Source organism: Jaculus jaculus, chromosome 8 (genome assembly GCF_020740685.1).
Source record: "Jaculus jaculus isolate mJacJac1 chromosome 8, mJacJac1.mat.Y.cur, whole genome shotgun sequence".
NCBI classification, from domain to species: Eukaryota; Metazoa; Chordata; class Mammalia; order Rodentia; family Dipodidae; genus Jaculus; species Jaculus jaculus.
Genome location: NC_059109.1, coordinates 128,161,589 through 128,180,461, shown reverse-complemented (window position 1 = coordinate 128,180,461; position 18,873 = coordinate 128,161,589). Strand labels below are relative to the sequence as shown.

The 18,873-nt window shown below is 52.4% G+C and overlaps 1 protein-coding gene across 1 annotated transcript in view; it reads left to right on the top strand.

Annotated features, from left to right (window-relative positions):
• Prex1 (phosphatidylinositol-3,4,5-trisphosphate dependent Rac exchange factor 1) overlaps nt 1–18,873 on the top strand; it is a 172,034-nt gene that overhangs the window by 95,544 nt on the left and 57,617 nt on the right. The window contains exons 6-7 of the mRNA XM_004663808.2: nt 8,913–9,074; nt 12,784–12,917. Coding sequence (XP_004663865.2) covers nt 8,913–9,074; nt 12,784–12,917 — 296 coding nt within the window. The remainder of the gene's footprint in view (nt 1–8,912; nt 9,075–12,783; nt 12,918–18,873) is intronic.

Here is an 18,873-nt window from a genome sequence, read left to right as displayed (position 1 = left end):
AGAATTTTCTGAGTTTGTGCAACACAAGGCTGATGTCACTACATAGCAAATCTCTTAGACCTTAACGCCTGAGGTTCACCGAGGCATGGCTGCATTTATCCAGTGACTGTTATGAGATGTCACGGGGGGGGAAATAGAATAAAAGTCATATCCACAGGCTTTTCTGGGGCAAGGGGGCAGACAAGGAATGCATAAACATGGGGTGCATGTGCTGGTGTGGGTGGGTTGGGCCAGAAAGGTCTAGAAGGGTTAGGAGTGACTCAGGATTTGCAAGTCTGAATAATGTGGTCAAGGAGGCTAGGTTGAACAAAGCCATGAAGGAGAGAAGGGAGGGTCAAATGAGTGCAGGAGAGGAGTGTTCTAGACAGACAGAACAGCTGTGCAAAGGCCATGTGGCAGGCGGTTGGCTGTGCCTGGTGTGTGTGAGGTACAGGGAAGGGGCTGGCGTGACTGAGGTGGTGAGGAACAGGGGGGTGTGTTGGATCATGAAGGCTTTAAGGGCCAATATGAGGTGGTCTTTGCCCCTGTGAGGAAGGTGGGGACCATGGGAAATGGGAAGGCATGGTGGCAGAAGTTGCATCTATAGTCAGGAAGCAGAGAGATGAATGCTGGGCTCAGCTTACTTTTTCCTTTCACTCCTCTAGGACCCCCTCCTGGGTCATGGTGCCACCCACACTCAGGGTGGGGCTTCCCACCTTGGTTATCCTAATCCAGACCCTCCCTCACAGCCATGCCTGTCTCTGAGGTGATCCTAGATCCTATCAATATTGGCCATCACAAGTGGGCTGCGTGATAGCATTTTTATTTATCTTGTCACCATGGTCATCTGGGTGGTTCACTGCAGTTCTTGAGGAGATTCTGGCTACATCTTTGGGGTTCACATCCAACTCGATTGCCATGGAGGGAGCCTTGTCCCCTAGGGAAGTGGTGAAGTCCTGTCTCCGTGAAGGCACAGGGCGGTCACAGAAATGTTTCCCATGGCCCTCTGCCTTGGCTCCTGCCCTTCTAGCCCAGGGCCCAGCCTCTATCCTGCCCAGGAGCCACACACGGAGGTGACACCTTGCCCATAGCACCTGCCCTGTGTTAACCTATGTAGGCTCCTTCCTGGGCAGTGAGCTAGTATGGGCCTCAGGCATTTTGGTGGGCCTGCCTGTTACGTGTTGCTTTTGAAGCTGTGCCCAAAAACGCCATTTTAGCCAGGGTGTGCCCAGGTTATCCTTCCCAAATCTTTCCTGCATTCTATTTTCTGCCACACTGTATGGTTTTAAGCCTTATTCTGGAATCAAGTCCTGCTTTTGTGTGTGTGTGTGGGGGGGCAGGGGCAAGTTACTGGACCTTTCTGTGCCCGTGGAGTGGGGGTGGCACTTGCTGCCCTGGTGTGCTGTGTAGGCTGGTCAGCATGGTCCTTGGTGACATTTGGTGACTGATGTCTTTGGAGGGGGTTGGTGAGGGCCCAGGATGGGGCTTTTATGTATTCCCGCTCCTTCTGGATGCCTCTTTGAGACAGGACTAGTACCATGCCTCAGTTTCCTCCTGTCGGATATGGGTTAGTTATGGGCTATTATGAAGAGTAAATGGGATACTTCTAAAGTACTTAGACTGCTTAATAAATATGGCTGCCGAAGCCGTCCCAGCCCCCACAGACCCGCCCCGGCTTCTCCCCCGCAGCACGTCCCTGAGCCGCCGCCGCCGCCGGTCTCTTACGCTGATCTCTCACTGTTACCTGTCTTTGTTCTTGGACTTTTCTTGGAAATACCATGAAGGTCACATCTTAAAATCTGATCTGACAAATCCCCTTAGTTTAGTCTTCTTATATCTACCATGTTTGCTGACTTATCTTAATCCAGTCCCCGTCCGTCCCCTCCTCTTTTCTTCTCTCTCTCTCTCTCTCTTGTCTCATGTAGTATGTGCGCATGCCCATGTGCAGAGACAGAGGGGAGCAGTGCCCCCCTCCACTGCTCATCTGCATATTTCCTTGGGACAGAGTCTCTTGGCTCCTGGAACCTGCTGTTTTAGCAAGTCCCAGAGATGCTCCCATCTCTGCTCCTTACGGGGTCAGGATTCTGGACATACATTGCTTCGAACTCGCTCTGTAGCTCGGCCTGGCTTTGAATCCTCCATCCTCCTGCCTCAGCCTTCTGAGTAGTGGGGATGACAGGATGTTGCAGTGAGCTTCGTGTTGCTGGACAGACACCTGGCCAGAGCAGCTTGTGGGAGGAAAGGGTGTAGTTCAGGCTTCCAGAAGCCAGGGGTTGTTCCATCATGTCAGAAGCTGGCTCACTTCCACAGATTCAAGCCAAGAGACAATAGTGGGGCTCGGCTGAAGATCCACCCCCGGTGACACACCTCCTAAGCAGGGAGCTGCCTTCTGGGGACTCAAGTTAACCGCCAAGCCCTCGGGTGTAATAAAAAACCGCTCGAGGGCTTGGCGGTTAAGGCGTTTGCCTGCAAAGCCAAAGGATCCCAGTTAGACTCTCCAGGACCCATGTAAGCCAGATGCACAAGGGGGCGCATGCGTCTGGAGTTCGTTTAAAGTAGCTGGAGGCCCTGGTGCATCCATACTCTCTCCCCCTTCTGTCAAATAAATAAATATATTTTAAAACAAAGAGACGAAAAAAATACCCACGTGAGTCTATGGGGCCATACACGCCAACTGCCACCCAGGCCCATGTTGCCTGGTCCAGTCCACATTCTCCTTGGATTTCTGCTTCTCCCATGTTTCTTTTCTTCCCATGCTTGCTGTCTATGGGGTAGTGTTGGTGTTTGGGGTTCAGCTGCTCTTGTTTTCTTTAGTTCGATTCTTTTTCTTCCACTACATTGGGATTTATAGCCGTCTTTGGCAGCAGCACCATGTCTCACACAGGCTTCCTGTCAACCTCTGGATCTCAGGGTCTGCAGAGCCCAGCCACGGACAGAGATGGTGTCCTTGCTGTGGTGGCCTCCGTGGGAGGTTGTCCCCTCAGCTCTTGACTGATGGAGTCTAGAGGATCATGGAGACTTGACCGAGGATTGCAGACCTGGTCGCCTGTGGGGAACAGGGTATGGGAGATGAATTGAGGCGTCTCGGGCACTGTGGTTAAGGGGCAATCATCTTTTTGTCCACCTGTTGCCATTGTTCCATGGAGACGCCCAGGGTAGCCGGAGCCTCCACCATGTTGCTGCAGGTCTGAATCCACGTCTGTGTGCAAAACATGCGCCCTGAGGCGCAGCCCTGGAGGGTGCTGGGACCCAGACCAGTACCTGACCCGAACTGCAGGCACCCTTGCCTTTCTCTGCAAGCGGACACAGGTGCTGGAGACACCCGGTACGCCCCCCCACATGGTATTTAGAATGGATGTCCCCCAGTAGATTCAGGAGTTTGATTACAGCTTCTTAGATTTCCAGCTACCTGGCTGGAGGAGGTATCACTGTATGGATCTGAATTCCAGTCTGAGATATGCAAAGTGCTTGAGTTGTGCCTGTGGTTTCCTGGGGTGTGGCTGCTGGTCTTCTGCTCTTGGTTTTGGTGATGGGTTTTCGTTTTTTCTCACCATTATGGAACTTCCCAGTAAATCCCATTTCTCCCATAAACTATGCCTGGTTTGGAGGTTCGTCCCAGCAACGTGACGTGGTCTGCTACAGAAAACACATGGGTACCTTCTCTGCCACAGGGGTGTTGGAGACACACAGTGCCCCTCTTCCCACCATTTGTCATTCATCCTTGAGGCTCAGGTTCCTGCCTCTGCACAGGACTGAAACGGTTTGAATCATCTATTTGCATGAAATACTAGTTATGATTTGTGTGTGTGCAGAGGGTTCCTCTACTGTGCTGGGCAGCTTTGCTGTTTTTTTTTTTTTTTTTTGCTTCTTGTTTTCTCTTCCTATTTTTTCTTTAAGTTGTGCTGGAGCCCCTCAGCTTCCCTCTGTTTGCACCCCACTGTCACCCTCAGTATGAAAGGAGGGAACCCCAGGGCTACACAGCTGGGGATGGGCCAGCCTTCCTGGCTGGTAGAGGAGCCTGGGACACAGGCACTTGTGAGCAGAGCTAGCACAAGCTGACCTACACTGAGCCCCTCAAGAGCCAGCTTAGACGTGTCCAGACAGTGGGGGTATTGCTCTGTTTGGTCACAACACTGTAGGTGGCACCCAATCTGTAGTCTTCCCCCCCTTTTTGTGGGGGAACCAGCCTGGCTTCTTAGCCCTTGTGTGACCGTCACATCTTCCCACGACAAACCCACCTTTGCTTTCACACTCAGATGAGTTGGATCCTTGTTGGCAGTACCAGAAAACCCAGATGATGGTCTTTACGACATTAAAAGCCAAACACAAAGGCTGGAGAGATGGCTCAGCGGTTAAAGGCATTACTTGCAAAGCTTGATGGCCTGGGCTTGATTCCCCAGTACCCATGTGACACCAGATGCCCAAAGTGGTGCACACTGTTGGAGTTTGTTTGTTTTTAGTGACAAGAGGCCCTAACATGCCCCAACTCTGTCTCTGCTTGCAAATCAATACAGTTAAAAAAAAAAAAAAAAAAAAAACAACAACTCACAAAACTTGAAAGCCTGACATCAACTTGCTTATTCAGAAAAGAATGGAGAACAGACGGGACCCCGACAGGACTGGCTCGGGGAGCGGCTGCCCCCAGAGACCACCCTGCCTCTCTAGCTTGACCCCTTTCCTCCCCACTGCTTTCTGCTCAGGGTGTCGGTTTGCTCATGGTGAGTCCTCTGCCACTGTCAGCTCAGACCTATGTCCCCAGGGAAAGAGAGGCTTGTCCCTCTGAGCCTGAGCGCCAGCCGAAGCCCAGGCCGGGCAGGGCCTGGCATATCCTCACTGAGGTGGAGGCTGGAAGATCTAGGCTCTGCAGTGAGCCCATATTAGGAGGTGGGCTAGAGTGGCCTCTCGGGGGACCCTGCCTCTGAGAAGGGCGTGGTGGGTGTGGTTGGCAGATCCCCTTCCTCTCAGCTCTCTGTGTGTCCCTGGGGACCCCGGGGAGGCTGAGTAGGTTGCTTGATCCCAGCCTGGCCCAGCATTGGTGGCCTCTGCATGGGTGTCTTCTCCTGGCTATGCTGTGGTAGCTCCCACTCCCTGCATTTGGGGGTATGATGGGGAGGCTTTAAGTCACCCTTTTGGGGCACCATCTTATGTGTGCAGGAGACAGGAGTCCTCTGCCCAGCTTCCTGCCTTCCTGGAACCCTAAGCCACGTGTGAAACCACATGGCAGGGCCGGATGCTGGGGAGGGGCAGAACTTGGCTCGTGGGGTGGCCTGGCATCGCAGATCCTTTGTTTTTGTTCTAAGTGCATCATTTGGGGTTTATCTCCATTGTTTCTTGAGGGACCTGCGACCACCATTAACTTCCACCGTGGCCGGCTTTCTGCCTGCGGTCTTGTCAAGTCTCTCTTGCTCGGTGTCCCAGTTTCCTGCCACAGCGTGGGGATGATAGCGGCTCTCAGGATGCCTGAAGGCGGAAGTGACATGGTGAGGGTGGTGCTCGGTGCACAGGAAGTGCCCAGAGTTGCTTGTTAGCACTGCCCGCCATGACCACCTTGGCTCTTACCCTTCAATGAGTGGCTGTTGCTATGGAAATCATGGTGACACCCACGAACACTATTGTCTGCCAACACGATTACCTTTACTCCACGTTGCATGCCTGGTCAGGAGGGAATGTTACCCCATTTCACAGATGAGCATATTGGGCCTCAGCAGCGAGGTCGCTTATGTAAAGTCACGCAGCTGGGAAGGGGGAAGGCAGGTTCACACCACACCCATGTCCTGACTAAAGGAGGCTCTCCAGCTTCCGGTTTTGGTAAGTGATAGGGACCCCCTGTGTTGTGGAAAAGCTTCGATAGGTGTAAGGAGGGGCGAACTCCAGCGAGCAGCTCTCCTGCGTCCACCTTCCGCTCAGCTCTACAGCCCAGTGGCGTTTTTGTCGCATCCCTCCCAAGGCGTTTAGCGAGGGGGTACTGGGGTCCTTCCCAAACTGCCTGTCTTTGGGACAAACCCTGAAAGCTCACCCCACTGTCCCACTTGGGGCGTGGATGCTGGAGTTTTCAGTGCCAGGTCTGTCTCCTCAGAACCTGACTCGGCTCTGACTTATCCAGGAAGCCCTGACGCCCATTCCGTTCTTAATCTGAGCCGGGCTCCCTCCCCTCCTGCTTTGGACCTTAGATCTTTGTTGGTGCAGTTCAGCCTGTCAGGATCCCCATATACGCTTGGCTGAAGATGGCTTAGCCTCCTTGAGGAGTTTCAAATCTCTCTGAGACTGTGACGCAGTGAGAACTTGCTCAGGTGCACAGGATGGCCAAACTAGCAAAACCAGTCCATGCACACATGCACACTAATACTTAATAAATAATTTATTTCCTTATCTCTCTCTCTCTCTCTCTCTCTCTCTCTCTGTGTGTGTGTGTGTGTGTGTGTGTGTGTGTGAATGTGCATACCCATACCAGGGTCTCTTGCTGCTGCAAAGGAATACTCATCAGACTTTATGTGGGTACTGAGGAATTGAACCCAGGTCAGCAGGATTTGCCAGCAAGTGACTTTAACCGCTGAGCCATCTCCCCAGCACCTCTTCTACTGTTTTACAGTCCTTAAAGCTGTTCCATTCAGGGTGATGCTCATTTTGAGTTAGCTTCTGTGCAGTGGAGGAAGTGGGGCTCCGCCCCCGCATCACTGAGAAGGCGTGGACTCTGCATGCGCGGACTTCTTGGGACTCTCCGTTCTCTTCACTGCGCTCTGCTCTGTCCTGATGCGCGCAGTGGGACGTTGTCGCTGAAAACTGGAGTGTACCCGTGAGGAGACCGCAAGGGCAAAGGCCCCGGGGGACAGAGCCAGCCTCTGTTCTTAGAGTTTTGTAGAGTGGCTCTGATCCTCCTCTGTGACCAGACACATTTCCCCTGCAGCTTCCTGGCCCTCCTGCTTGGTTTCTGTTCCCTCCCTCAGTATTGACCTTAGGCAGCGAGAGAGGCGAGGACTCTCAGCCAGAACTGACCCCTTTCTCCTTCTGACTAACTGCCCCTTGTTCTCAGCCCTGTGAGGACCCCGCAGAGGATTCCCTGCACTTCTAGCTCTGCTTGTGACAAGCAGGGGTGATGGCTGTCCTGCTCACTGGGAGCTGCTGGCCATGCTGGGCTTCTGGGCCCTGGCTGGCCTGATAGAAGCCGGCCTGCTCAAAGCCGTCCACTTACGGGATATAGAACTGAGTTTCTGTCATAATCCTAAGGTCATAACTTTCTGTTGTGGTTTTACCTGTGGACATGCCTTCCAGCAGGCTGTCAGCTCTTGGATGCCCCTGACAGCATATAGATCACCTTTGTGTCCTATCGAGAGCCCAACTTGGGGTCAAGGATGGGGAGGGCTGGGGTGCTCTGAATTGACTGCATGAGACTCAGAGCTGCCTGGTCCCAGCCACCATCGTCTCATGCTTGAGCTATTGGATTAACCACTAATGGGCCTGTCTGCATTTCCACTCCTCTTTCTTTTCCTGCAGTCTCCTCTCAGTGGCTTTGAAGGGGGAACCCCACACTATCAGGCCTCAGTCTGTCACGTCCATTGCCTCCCATATTGTTGGGGTGGCACACACGAGCCCGGCTGACCTTGCCCGTGTATGTCAGCGTGCTTGTCCAGCCTCCTCATCCGTTCTTCTCTCTCTCCTTCACTGGGCCACAGCCTCTTGGGCTTCTCCTCCCTGTCTCGGGGTCTCGTTTTTGGATGCACGGCCTCAAGACACTCACGAAGTTGTCTCAGACAAAGCTTGGACCAGAGCTCCTCCACACGCACCATCCTTGCGCTTGCCGCCGTCACGTCCAACGCTTGAGGGCAGTGACTAGAGAGGGTGCGTTTGTTTGAGAGAAGAGGATTTCTGTGAAACTCGCCGTGGATACTGGCGGGATTCAGAGCAAACTCATGGCTGCTCTGGGTCCTTGCACAGATGAGCCACCTCGCTGTGCCTCTGTTTTTACATCTGTCAGCCCTGAATCACAGCGCCTACCTCAGTGTGCCCTGACCTGCCTGCTTGGAGTGACATCTCCAGGTTCTCTTCTTCTGACTCCTCCTCATGGTCTTCCTCACTGCTTGCCATTATATTTTATCCTTCATATCTGTTTACTTTCTGGTCCGCCTCCTGTACCCGCCAGGTGAGGCGACTGTGTTTTGTCACCTGTCTTCAAGGGGGTGCTAAGATGAGATCCATGGGAGGAAGGAGTGAGAGAAGGAGTGAGTGTATTAGCCACTTCCTTGTTGCTGTGACAAAATACCTGACAGAGGCCGGGCGTGGTGGCGCATGCTTTTAATCCCAGCACTAGGGAGGCGGAGGTAGGATTACTGTGAGTTCAAGGCCACCCTGAGAGTACAGAGTGAATTCCAGGTCAGCCTGGGCTAGAGTGAGGCCCTACTTCGAAAAAGAAAAAAGCCCCCAAAACCTGACAGAAGCAACTTAAGGCGAGAAGGGCTTATTCTGGCTCACAGTTTGAGGGCTCAGTTCATCGTGGAGGGGAAGGTGTGGAGCGAGGCGGCTGGTCACGTTGCATCCGTGGTCAGGAAGCAGAGGGTGCCGAAGGCTGGTGCTCAACTCACTGTCGCCTTTATCGGGGTGGGTCTTTCCTCCTCTGTTTCTGGAAACAGACGCATCCAGAGTTGTGTCTCAGGGCTGGAGAGATGGCTTAGTGATTAAGGTGCTTACTTGCGAAGCCTGGGGTCCCAGGTTCGATTCCCCAGGACCCACGTAAGCCGGATGCACAAGGTGGCACATGCATCTGGAGTTCCTTTGCGGAGTCGTGTCCTGGGCGATTCCAAATCTCATTGAGTTGACAGTGAAGGTTAACCACCATGTGTGAGGAGTGAGCAAGTGAGCTAGCAGTGCCCCTGCCCCAGGGCACTGGCACAGAGCCTCTTCGGACTCTCTTCTCTCTCTCCTGCCCCTCTGCACCCCAGGAGCTGGCCAAGCGGACCCCTGGCAAGCACCCCGACCACCCAGCCGTGCAGAGTGCCCTGCAGGCCATGAAGACCGTGTGCTCCAACATCAATGAGACCAAGCGGCAGATGGAGAAGCTGGAGGCCCTGGAGCAGCTGCAGTCGCACATTGAGGGCTGGGAGGTGCGCTGGAGACCTGGGCAGAGGGGCCGGGCGCCTGCCGTGGCTGGGTACCACATTGGTGCTGTGGTGTGGCTTGTGGCCACGTAGCGTTTACTTAAAACGTGCTTAGTTGCTTTCCTGGTGAGAAAATCTGGATTTTAAATTTATGTTAAAAAACATGGCGAGCACTGGGTCCTGGGTCCCACCCAACAGCCTCCAAGCCTCCAGTTCTCAGTCCCCACAGCTCCTTCCTGTCCGACTCGCTCTCACCACATGCTCCCCCCCCCCCAATGCCTTTGTACTTCTGATCCTGTGTCAAGCATGACATTTACAGACCTACCACAATGCTGTGACAAAATGCCGGACAAAAGCAACTTAAGGAAGGAAGGGTTTATTTTGGTTCACAGTTTGAGGGTTTAGTCATGGCTGGGATGTTGTGATCACTCAGTTGACCTCAGGAAGCAGAGAGACTCCTGCGGATGCTCAGATGGCTTTCCTCTCTTTATTCAGTCCAGGACTGCATTCCCGTGCGATAAGCCACTCACAGTGAAGGTGGTCCTTCCCACCTCAGTTAATCCAGTCTGGAAACTTCCTCACAGACACACCCACAGGTCTATCTCCTAGGTGATTCTAGATCTTCCAAGTTGTTGATATTAGCTCTCATTCTACCCTAAGAGAGAATTCTGGTTTGACTCTTCCTTGCTAGGTGACTTTGGGCACCTGTTGTAACGTCTCTGGCCCTCAGCATGTGGCAAGTGCTTAGTTAAGTGGTGGGTGCTGGTATTGTTTGCAGCCAGAGGGTTTTAGGGGGTGGGAGTCTTATCCCCAGGCTGTATGGAACCGATTTGCTTAACTTCACCCTGGCATTAGAGTTTCAGAGGTTTTCTGTGAGTCTGTAGAAGGAAAAGAAACGGGAAAATGCTAAAAAAAGCAGTGTTGGCTGGATCAAGGGATGAGCAGCCCTGAGACTGTGTGTTGGAGGTCCTGGCAATTCTGGCTGCGTCCCCCCACCGCCTGTCCCCAGAACCACTGTGGGGTTGAGGGTGCGGCTGCAGAGAGGACTGGGCTGTGTTCAGGGAAGTGGGGGTTGTCATGCCCCAAGTACCCCCCTTTCCTGGGCACCTGCCCTGGCTGAGCTGCAGTTCCCAGACTCCCTAGTAGCTGGGCTCTGGAGTGGGCACTGGGGATTGCCTATGATGGCATTGGAAGGTACGGGAGGAGCACAGAAGGGGGGCCACCAGCTATGAGAGCGGCCAGCAGAGACCATTCCAGCCTCCTGGGCGTGGAGGCATGGGACACAGGGCAGTGGCTGCCAGTGAGTCTGTGCAGCAGGTGCAGGTGGCTTTTTGGCTGGCAGGTGAGGTGTGCCAGGCCCTGCATGTCCAGGTGCCACTGCACAGTGTCTCCTGATGTTGTGCTCAGTCACCGGGCCTGACTCCCCTCCAATTCTGGGCAGGGCTCTCTGCTCCCAGCTGTGGCTGAGGTCCCTTCTCCAAAAGCTGTGCTTCAAACCCATTCTTCCTGTTTCCTGCACCTGAACTCTTCCTGCCGTGGTTTTTATTATGAGGACTCTCCTCTGTCATAGCTCTCCTTTGACTTCTGTGCCCTTCTGGGTACCTCCGCTGTGGTCTCCTGACAGCATCCTACCTTCAGAACTGGAGGTGATGGGGTGTGGCCAGGGCCTCAGGCATCAGGAGAATCTTGTTTAGAAGCTCTGGGACATTTCCCCCCCTTCACCCCATTGGCCGGAAGTAGGTCACGTGGTCACTTTGAACCAAGAGCAACTGGAGATGATTCACGCCTGGGTCTTGAGCTTCCTAGCAGACGTGCGGAAGGGGCAGCCCACGTGAGTTCCCCAGCACGCAAGAGAACACGGAAGTGCCCGGTCGATTTTTCTAGACGACGTTCCTGGCACTCCGCTGGAAAAGCCATTTTTCACGCGGGCCCCTGTGGGTGGGAGAGTTGAGCAATCTCCTTGGCGGCAGGCAGAAGTAATTTCCACATGTCTCTTTCTGGTAAGAGAAATCGAAAGTGGGGTCTTTAGAACCCTTCCGTCCCTGAAAGTCTGCAGTTTTGGAACCCGGGCCCTTCATTTTGACACTTGTCTCTGGGACAGTTTAGGAAATAAAGTGACCTACATGGAGAATCTAGGCAATAACTGGGCACCTGCTCCATGCTCCCAACACCATGTGAGGGGGGTGCTGCCTCCGTTTTCCACAGGAGGAAACCGAGGCACGGGGACTGGTTTTTGAGGCCTGGGCCTATTCCTTGCAGACCCTGTGCCTGAGGCCAGTGAGCCCCCTCTCCGGGTCTCATTTCTTCCTCTCTTCAGTTGGTAATGCTCTGCCTCATCTCCTGATGTCATTTGGAGGCGCACAGGGCGCCTCTGGGGAGCCTGGGGCAGTGATGCCACCTTTCTCTCTCCTTGGGATGCAAAGGCTTCTTGAGGCTTTGTCTGTAGCACAGGCCCCATGGGCTGGCCTTCCCGCAGTACCACAGGTCCACTGTCCTGTGGGCCCCTGAGCCTCCTGCGTCCCCTGGCAGCTCTTCATGCCGCTTTTGGGCAGCGCAGAGGAGACGTGTGGACGGCCAGGCTGCGTGGGTGACTCCGCTTTCTCCCAGTGCTTCAGCATGTATTACCCTTCCTGGGTGCCAGAGCAGAGGAAAGGGGATTGAGACTTAACACTTTTTTTATTTTTACTTTTGTATTTCTGAGGTAGGGTCTCACTCTAGCTCAGGCTGACCTGACCTGGAATTCACTATGTAGCCTCAGGGTGGCCTCAAACTCACAGTGATCCTCCTACCTCTGCCTCCCAAGTGCTGGGATTAAAGGCGTGCGCCACCAAGGACCTCTGGGGAATATAGTCTTTGGTAGGGCAGTTAAATGCTAGATACAAACCTGTGTCCAAGATAACCAGAGAGGCTCAGGGATCTGGGCTGCCTCAGTGGGTGGTCAGTGTCTACCTTTCCAGCGCCCTCTCTGTAACGTTTTGAGATGTCAGTCTAGCCCTGTGAGATCCCTGCTGTGGGGACACCCCCTAGCCAGACTTTCCCCATCCTTGTCCTCAGCCGTGTCTCAGCTCGCCCCTCTTCCATACCCTTCCCATCCTTGCAGGCCTGAATCTCACCGATGCTCAGTAAAGCACACGCACGCCTGGGTGTCAGCACCCGACACCCAGCCCTCAGCTCGTGGCACCGGGCACCACGAGCCGCTCCCCTCTGCACCCGCAGCCACAGCCGCATCCAGCACACGCACCATCCCACCCTGAAGGTGTCCACATGCAGCCACCATCTGCTCCACTGGCACCTACGAGTGCCTACCGCGGAGCAGGGAGGGTTGTTGGTGCTAGGAATACTGAGGCACACGTCTGGTAACGCCCCAGTCGTTAGGGAGGTTTTTTCTTGTGGGGGAGACGTACAAATCAGGATACTAATAGACAAAGAAGAAATTCAGACACAACCAACCAACCAACCAGCCATGGTACAAGATGCCAGCAAGGGCCAGCCATTAGCTGTGAGGTTTGGTGTCACAGTAGCTCCCTAGGCCCCACGAGTCTCCTGTAAGACAGACACGTGGTCACACCGATGAACTGTCCCAGGACAGCGCTGGCCCTCCCAGCAGCCTGTATTGACTTTTTGTCCGCTAACATTTGAGTTTTGGGTGTCTGGGGGTTCTGTCTGCTGGAAGAGAGGGCGTGGTACAGGTGTTCATCCCCTGCCTTGTTCCCAGGGCTCCAACCTCACGGACATCTGCACCCAGCTCCTCCTTCAGGGCACGCTGCTGAAAATCTCTGCGGGCAACATCCAGGAGAGGGTCTTCTTCCTCTTCGACAACCTGCTCGTCTACTGCAAGCGGAAATCCAGGTGAGACCAGGTGACACCATGGGCTTGTCACATCTCTCTTTAGACCTCCCTTCCTTTTTTGTGCTTTGAGGGTTTATTCTAAATCACTATATAATGCAAGCCACACACTGCCGTGTTCAATTTTCCTTTTTTTTTGATTTTTCAGGTAGGGTCTTGCTCTAGCCCAGGCTGACCCGGAATTCACTATGGAGTCTCAGGGTGGCCTTGAACTCACAGTGATCCTCCTACCTCTGCCTCCTGAGTGCTGGGATTAAAGGCGTGCGCCACCACGCCCGGCTTTTTAAATTTTATTTTATTTATTTATATTTTTCCTTTTCTCTTTTTTTTAAAAACTATTTACTTATTTATTTATTTATTGGAGGGAGACAGAGGCAGATATAGATAGATAGATAGATAGATAGATAGATAGATAGATAGATAGATAGAGGGAGAGAGAGAGAAAGAGAGAATAAGTGAGTCAGGGCTCCAGCCACTGCAAAGGAATTCCAGACACCTGCACCACCTTGTGCATCTGGTTTACATGGTTACTGGGAAATTGAACTTGGGTCCTTAGGCTTTGCAGGTAAGCACCTAAACTGTTAAGCCATCTCTCCAGCCCTGTGTTAAGTTTTCTAGTAGCCACATTAAAGAAAGCAAAGGGGGAGGGGGAGACGGCTCAGTAGGTCAGAATGCTTGCCACACCAACATGACGTCCTGAGACCATCCGAGTTCCATCCCTATTACCCACTTAAAAAGCTGAGCATGGCCACACATACCTGTACTCCAGTCCTGTGGGGAACGGGCGTGGAAACTGGAGAATGGCTAGAGCCCACAGCTCAGTCTGACCAAAAACGGCAACTCCGGGTTCAGACAGATTCCATTTCAAGAAAATAACAGAAGAGAGATAGAGAAGGCCATCTGACAGTCTCCTCTGGCTCCTGCACCCGTGCACACACATGTGTACACTCTCTAAATACACACATATTCCAAAAGAGAAAGTGACAAGAAATCAGTGAAATGGGTTTTAATAGTGTGCCCAACCTAGATCTCTCATAACATTCTGTGATATGGAATCATGTATGTTTTTACGTCAGTCTTCAATGTGCAATGCGTGTTTGCCTCACAACACATGGCTCCCAGCCACATTGTCAGTGCTCAGTAGCTACTTGTGGCATGTGAACGCTGTAGTGCACAAGGCATTGTGGCTAGCATGGAATTTTCTAGCATCTGTGATTCTAATGTCCCAAGGAACAGGGTTGTCAGGGAGGGAGTGCTTACCGCTGAGAAAGGGAGGGCAGAAGGGCCGTCACTGTCTTCGTGACTCTCACTGGACACTGGGCATGAAACTCCTTGTGGTCCACTGGGTCCGGGAGTGAGTGGACAGGTGTCATGCACGTGTGTGGTCAGAAGTGTGCATGTGAGGTGGGGGGACATTTGGGGGAGGGACAGGGAGTTAGCTGGACGTTTGAGTGGTGAGTGGATGCTGGGTCACAAGGCGGGAGGGAGAGAGGGTCATGGCTGTGTGAATGGGGGAACAGTTGAGCGGTTAGAGGTTGAGGAGATGGCCAGGGGGAGGGTGGGGCAGCGTGGGTGCTCAGGCTTGCGGAGAAGGGCGTGGAGGCCAGCACAGATGCATATGAATGGATGGTGTGTTGGGCCTGAACACAAGGATTGTTGGTGAATGGGTAGATGGCTGGATGGTGGACTGTTACCTAATTGGGAGGGAGGTTGAGCCTGGAGATTGGCCGTGACTGTGTCTGAGCCTGTTTCCTTATCTGTTCTACTGGCCTTAAAAAAATATTTATTTATTTATTTATTTATTTATTTATGAAGAGGCAGATGGCAAGAGAGAGAGAGAGAGAGAGAGAGAGAGAGAGAGAGATGGGCATGCCAGGGCTGCCAGCCACTGCAAACGACCTCCACACACATGCACCACCTCGTGCATCTGGCTTACGTGGGACCTGGGGAATCGAACCTGGGTCCCTAGGCTCCAAAGGCAAGCGCCTAACCACTAAGTCATCTCTCCAGCCCTCTACTGGCTTTCTAAGGCTGTCTGAGAACCCTCTTCACAGGGGACAGGGTGGACGCACTATGGTCCTCCAGTGGACTTCTCTCAGCCCACTTCCTTCTCTGTGACTGTGGCCGCAGCACTCGGCTCCTCAGAGGTGGGTCCCACATGGTCACTTCTCCAGCTCTGTGACTTTGCTTCCTCGTAGCTGGCTCTCCTCACCCATGAAGCAGGGAGCCGCTGCCCAACGCCCCTCACAGGGTCACGACAGAGGTGAAGGCTGCCGGGCACGTAGTAAGTGCGTGACACGGGCTGGCTGCTGGTATTGCTCATGTGAGCAACGCACTCACTCTTAGGTTCTCGATCATACCTTTGTGTGCTGCCCTGGGGCCCAAGGCCCTGGTCCCGCCTGTTCTCCCTGTTCTGGGGCTTAGTCTTCTCCTCCGGCCTCAGTGTCCCCTTCTTGTCATCTCCCAGCAGAGACGTAGTCTCCTCCCCAGTTACTCTTGCGCTCCATCTGTCTCCTTAAGGGCTTATGTGCCCGTCTCTTGTTCCTCCCATCCCCCATCCCCAGAGGCCTCCTTTGGCAGCCCCACGGCTGCTGTCAAATGTCACCCCTCACCCTTCCCCCCACTCTACCCCAGCTGTCTGAGGCAAGCACTTTTCCTGGAACACCTTTGTGACCAGCCGCTGGCTGAGCTTGCTGAGCCCCAGGTTTCCTGGCTAGGCTCCTCTTCCTCAGAGTGGGATCATCTGTCCTAGAATGGGGAGCAGTGGGTTCCTGTGTCCCGGCTTCCCAGGAAGTCTTTCCAGGCTTCCTGTGGTGACGGTGCCCTCTCTTAATGCCATTTCTTCCTCTGTGCTGCATAGGAGCGGGCTGCCTGAGCAAAAAGGCCCGTCTCCACTGAGGGGACCAGGCTGGCGGCCAGCGTCCTGCCTCTCTGGATGGAGAGCCGGAGGGCTGAGTGCCCAGAGGGCTGGGACTGGGTGGTGGGGGACGGGTGGCGGCTGACTGGTGTGGCCATAGGAAGTGCCCGATGCAGTCAGGTGTCTGCTGACTCTGGCTGTCTCGGTCCCTGCCTGGGGTGTGCAGGCAGCGCTGCGCCTCGGAGTGCTCTGGGCTGACTCAGAAACAGAGGCTGCTTGGCCATCACAGGTGGATGTATTCTTTTTTTAAAAAAGTAATTAATTTATTTATTAGAGAGAGGAAATGGGCATGCCAGGGCCTCCAACCATTGCCACCTTATGCATCTGGCTTATGTGCCTTCCTAGGGAATTGAACCTGTGTCCTTAAGCTTCTCAGCCAAGTGCCTTAACCGCGAAGCCATCTCTCCAGACCCCGCAAGTATTCTTTTTTTTTTTAAACTTTTAAAAAATTATTTATTTATTTATTTGAGAGCGACAGACACAGAGAGAAAGACTGGTAGAGGGAGAGAGAGAGAATGGGCGTGCCAGGGCTTCCAGCCACTGCAAACGAACTCCAGACGCGTGCGCCCCCTTGTGCATCTGGCTAACGTGGGACCTGGGGAACCGAGCCTCGAACCGGGGTCCTTAGGCTTCACAGGCAAGCGCTTAACCGCTAAGCCATCTCTCCAGCCCATCCGCAAGTATTCTTAAGTGTGCTCTCCAAACTAGAGAAGGGGAAACAGGCTCAAAAGAGCTAAGTTACACATGCTACAAATGCCCACTCAGCAAGGGAGAAACCACAGCTCACGGTGGTCCGGAGCAGCGGGCTCAGCCTCTTAGCCTCTGGACCATTGACGAGTTCCGTCGGCTCCTTATGTCTGTTTCTTGTGACGCGAGGGTCAAGTGTTTTATTACATGGGATAGATTTAGTAGAGCAAGCCAGGTGTAGAGGCATCCTGTGTAAAGTGCCTGGTATGTGGTGTGAGAGAGTGTTTTCACTGGGTGTCTCACACTGTGTTTCGAGCTGGGCTCCTCCTGCACTCCTGTCCCAAGCCTTTATCTCCTCACTTCTTTCTCATTCCCAGTAAATTACACCACAGTATGTTAGATTCTGAGAAGCAAACCTGAACTATGATGTATGTGTGTGTGTGTGCATGCATATGTGTGTGTATACCCCCCCCCCCCCACAGCTCTTACAGGGAATAGGCCTATGAAGTGAGAGAGTTGGCAAGTCCTGACTCTGAAGTCAGCAAGCTGAGGCCTGAGATCAGGAGATTGGCAGGCCTGAGACCCAGGAAGAGCTGACGTAGTATCACTTAGGAGACTGGAGACAGGAAAAGATTCAAATCTCAGTCTTGGTCTTCCTTGATTCTGAATGGCCCTCACCCCTATACCCACGTCACCTGAGAACCCCGTTTCGTCTGTCTTCAACCTTTTGTCTAATCAAGATTCTAGGAGCCTGTCTGCCTCTGTGTGTATGCATAAATGATTACCTGACTGTAGAGCTTCACAGAAATGCAGGTAGAAGCAGCCAAGATGGTAATGAAGGTCAAAGCTGGAGGACCTCCGCCATCAGGTTCCTCCTTGCTGAGGGGCCACTGGGGCTCAGACAATGGCATTGGTGTAAAACAGTGGGAAAGAATAGTGAGTCTGGCACAAGACCTATTTTTAATGAACTGTCACTTGAATTTCAACAGAAGTGTTCATATGTTGCGGTGAAAGGTTTGGTCACTTTGGTGTCCAGTGGTGTGTGTGTGTGTGTGGGGGGTGATTCTTGATCCCTACCTCACACCATACACAAAAGTCACCTTAGATAGGTTGAAGGTTTAAATATACTGTGAAAGAGCTTAAAAATACTAAAGCTTCTAGAAGCATAGGGAATCTGGGGGTAAGGAGAGGGCTTTTTTTTTTTTTTTTTGAAGTAGGGCAGAGTACAATAAGGAAAAATAGATTATTAGACTTTGTGAAAGTCCGTGGCTGCTTTCCATCAAAAGGTTCTGTGAAGAGAGTGAAAAGGCCACAGAGTGGAGGAGAGCTCTGCGCTATGTAAAACTAGCTTCCAGCACTCACATCCGTAATGCGGTCAGAAGTCCCGTACGTAAATCTGACCCTCTGCCTGGTGTTTTTTTTTTTTTTTTTAATTTTTATTAACATTTTCCATGATTATAAAATATATCCCATGGTAATTCCCTCCCTCCCCACCCCTACACTTTCCCATTTGAAATTCCATTCTCCATCATATTACCTCCCCATTACAATCATTGTAATTACATATATACAATATCAACCTATTAAGTATCCTCCTCCCTTCCTTTCTCTACCCTTTATGTCTCCTTTTCAACTTACTGGCCTCTGCTACTAAGTATTTTCATTCTCACGCAGAAGCCCAGTCATCTGTAGCTAGGATCCACATATGAGAGAGAACATGTGGCGCTTGGCTTTCTGGGCCTGGGTTACCTGACTTAGTACAATACTTTCCAGGTCCATCCATTTTTTCTGCAAATTTCATAACTTCATTTTTCTTTACCGCTGAGTAGAACTCCATTGTATAAATGTACCACATCTTCATTATCCACTCATCTGTTGAGGGACATCTAGGCTGGTTCCATTTCCCAGCTATTATAAATTGAGCAGCAATAAACATGGTTGAGCATGTACTTCTAAGGAAATGAGATGAGTCCTTTGGATATATGCCTAGGAGTGCTATAGCTGGGTCATATGGTAGATCAATCTCTAGCTGTTTTAGGAACCGCCACACTGTTTTCCACAATGGCTGGACCAGATTGCATTCCCACCAGCAGTGCAGAAGGGTTTCTTTTTTTCCACATCCCCGCCAACATTTATGATCATTTGTTTTCATGATGGTGGCCAATCTGACAGGAGTGAGATGGAATCTCAATGTAGTTTTAATCTGCATTTCCCTGATGACTAGTGACGTAGAACATTTTTTTAGATGCTTATATGCCATTCGTATTTCTTCCTTTGAGAACTCTCTATTTAGCTCCATAGCCCATTTTTTGATTGGCTTGTTTGATTCCTTATTATTTAACTTTTTGAGTTCTT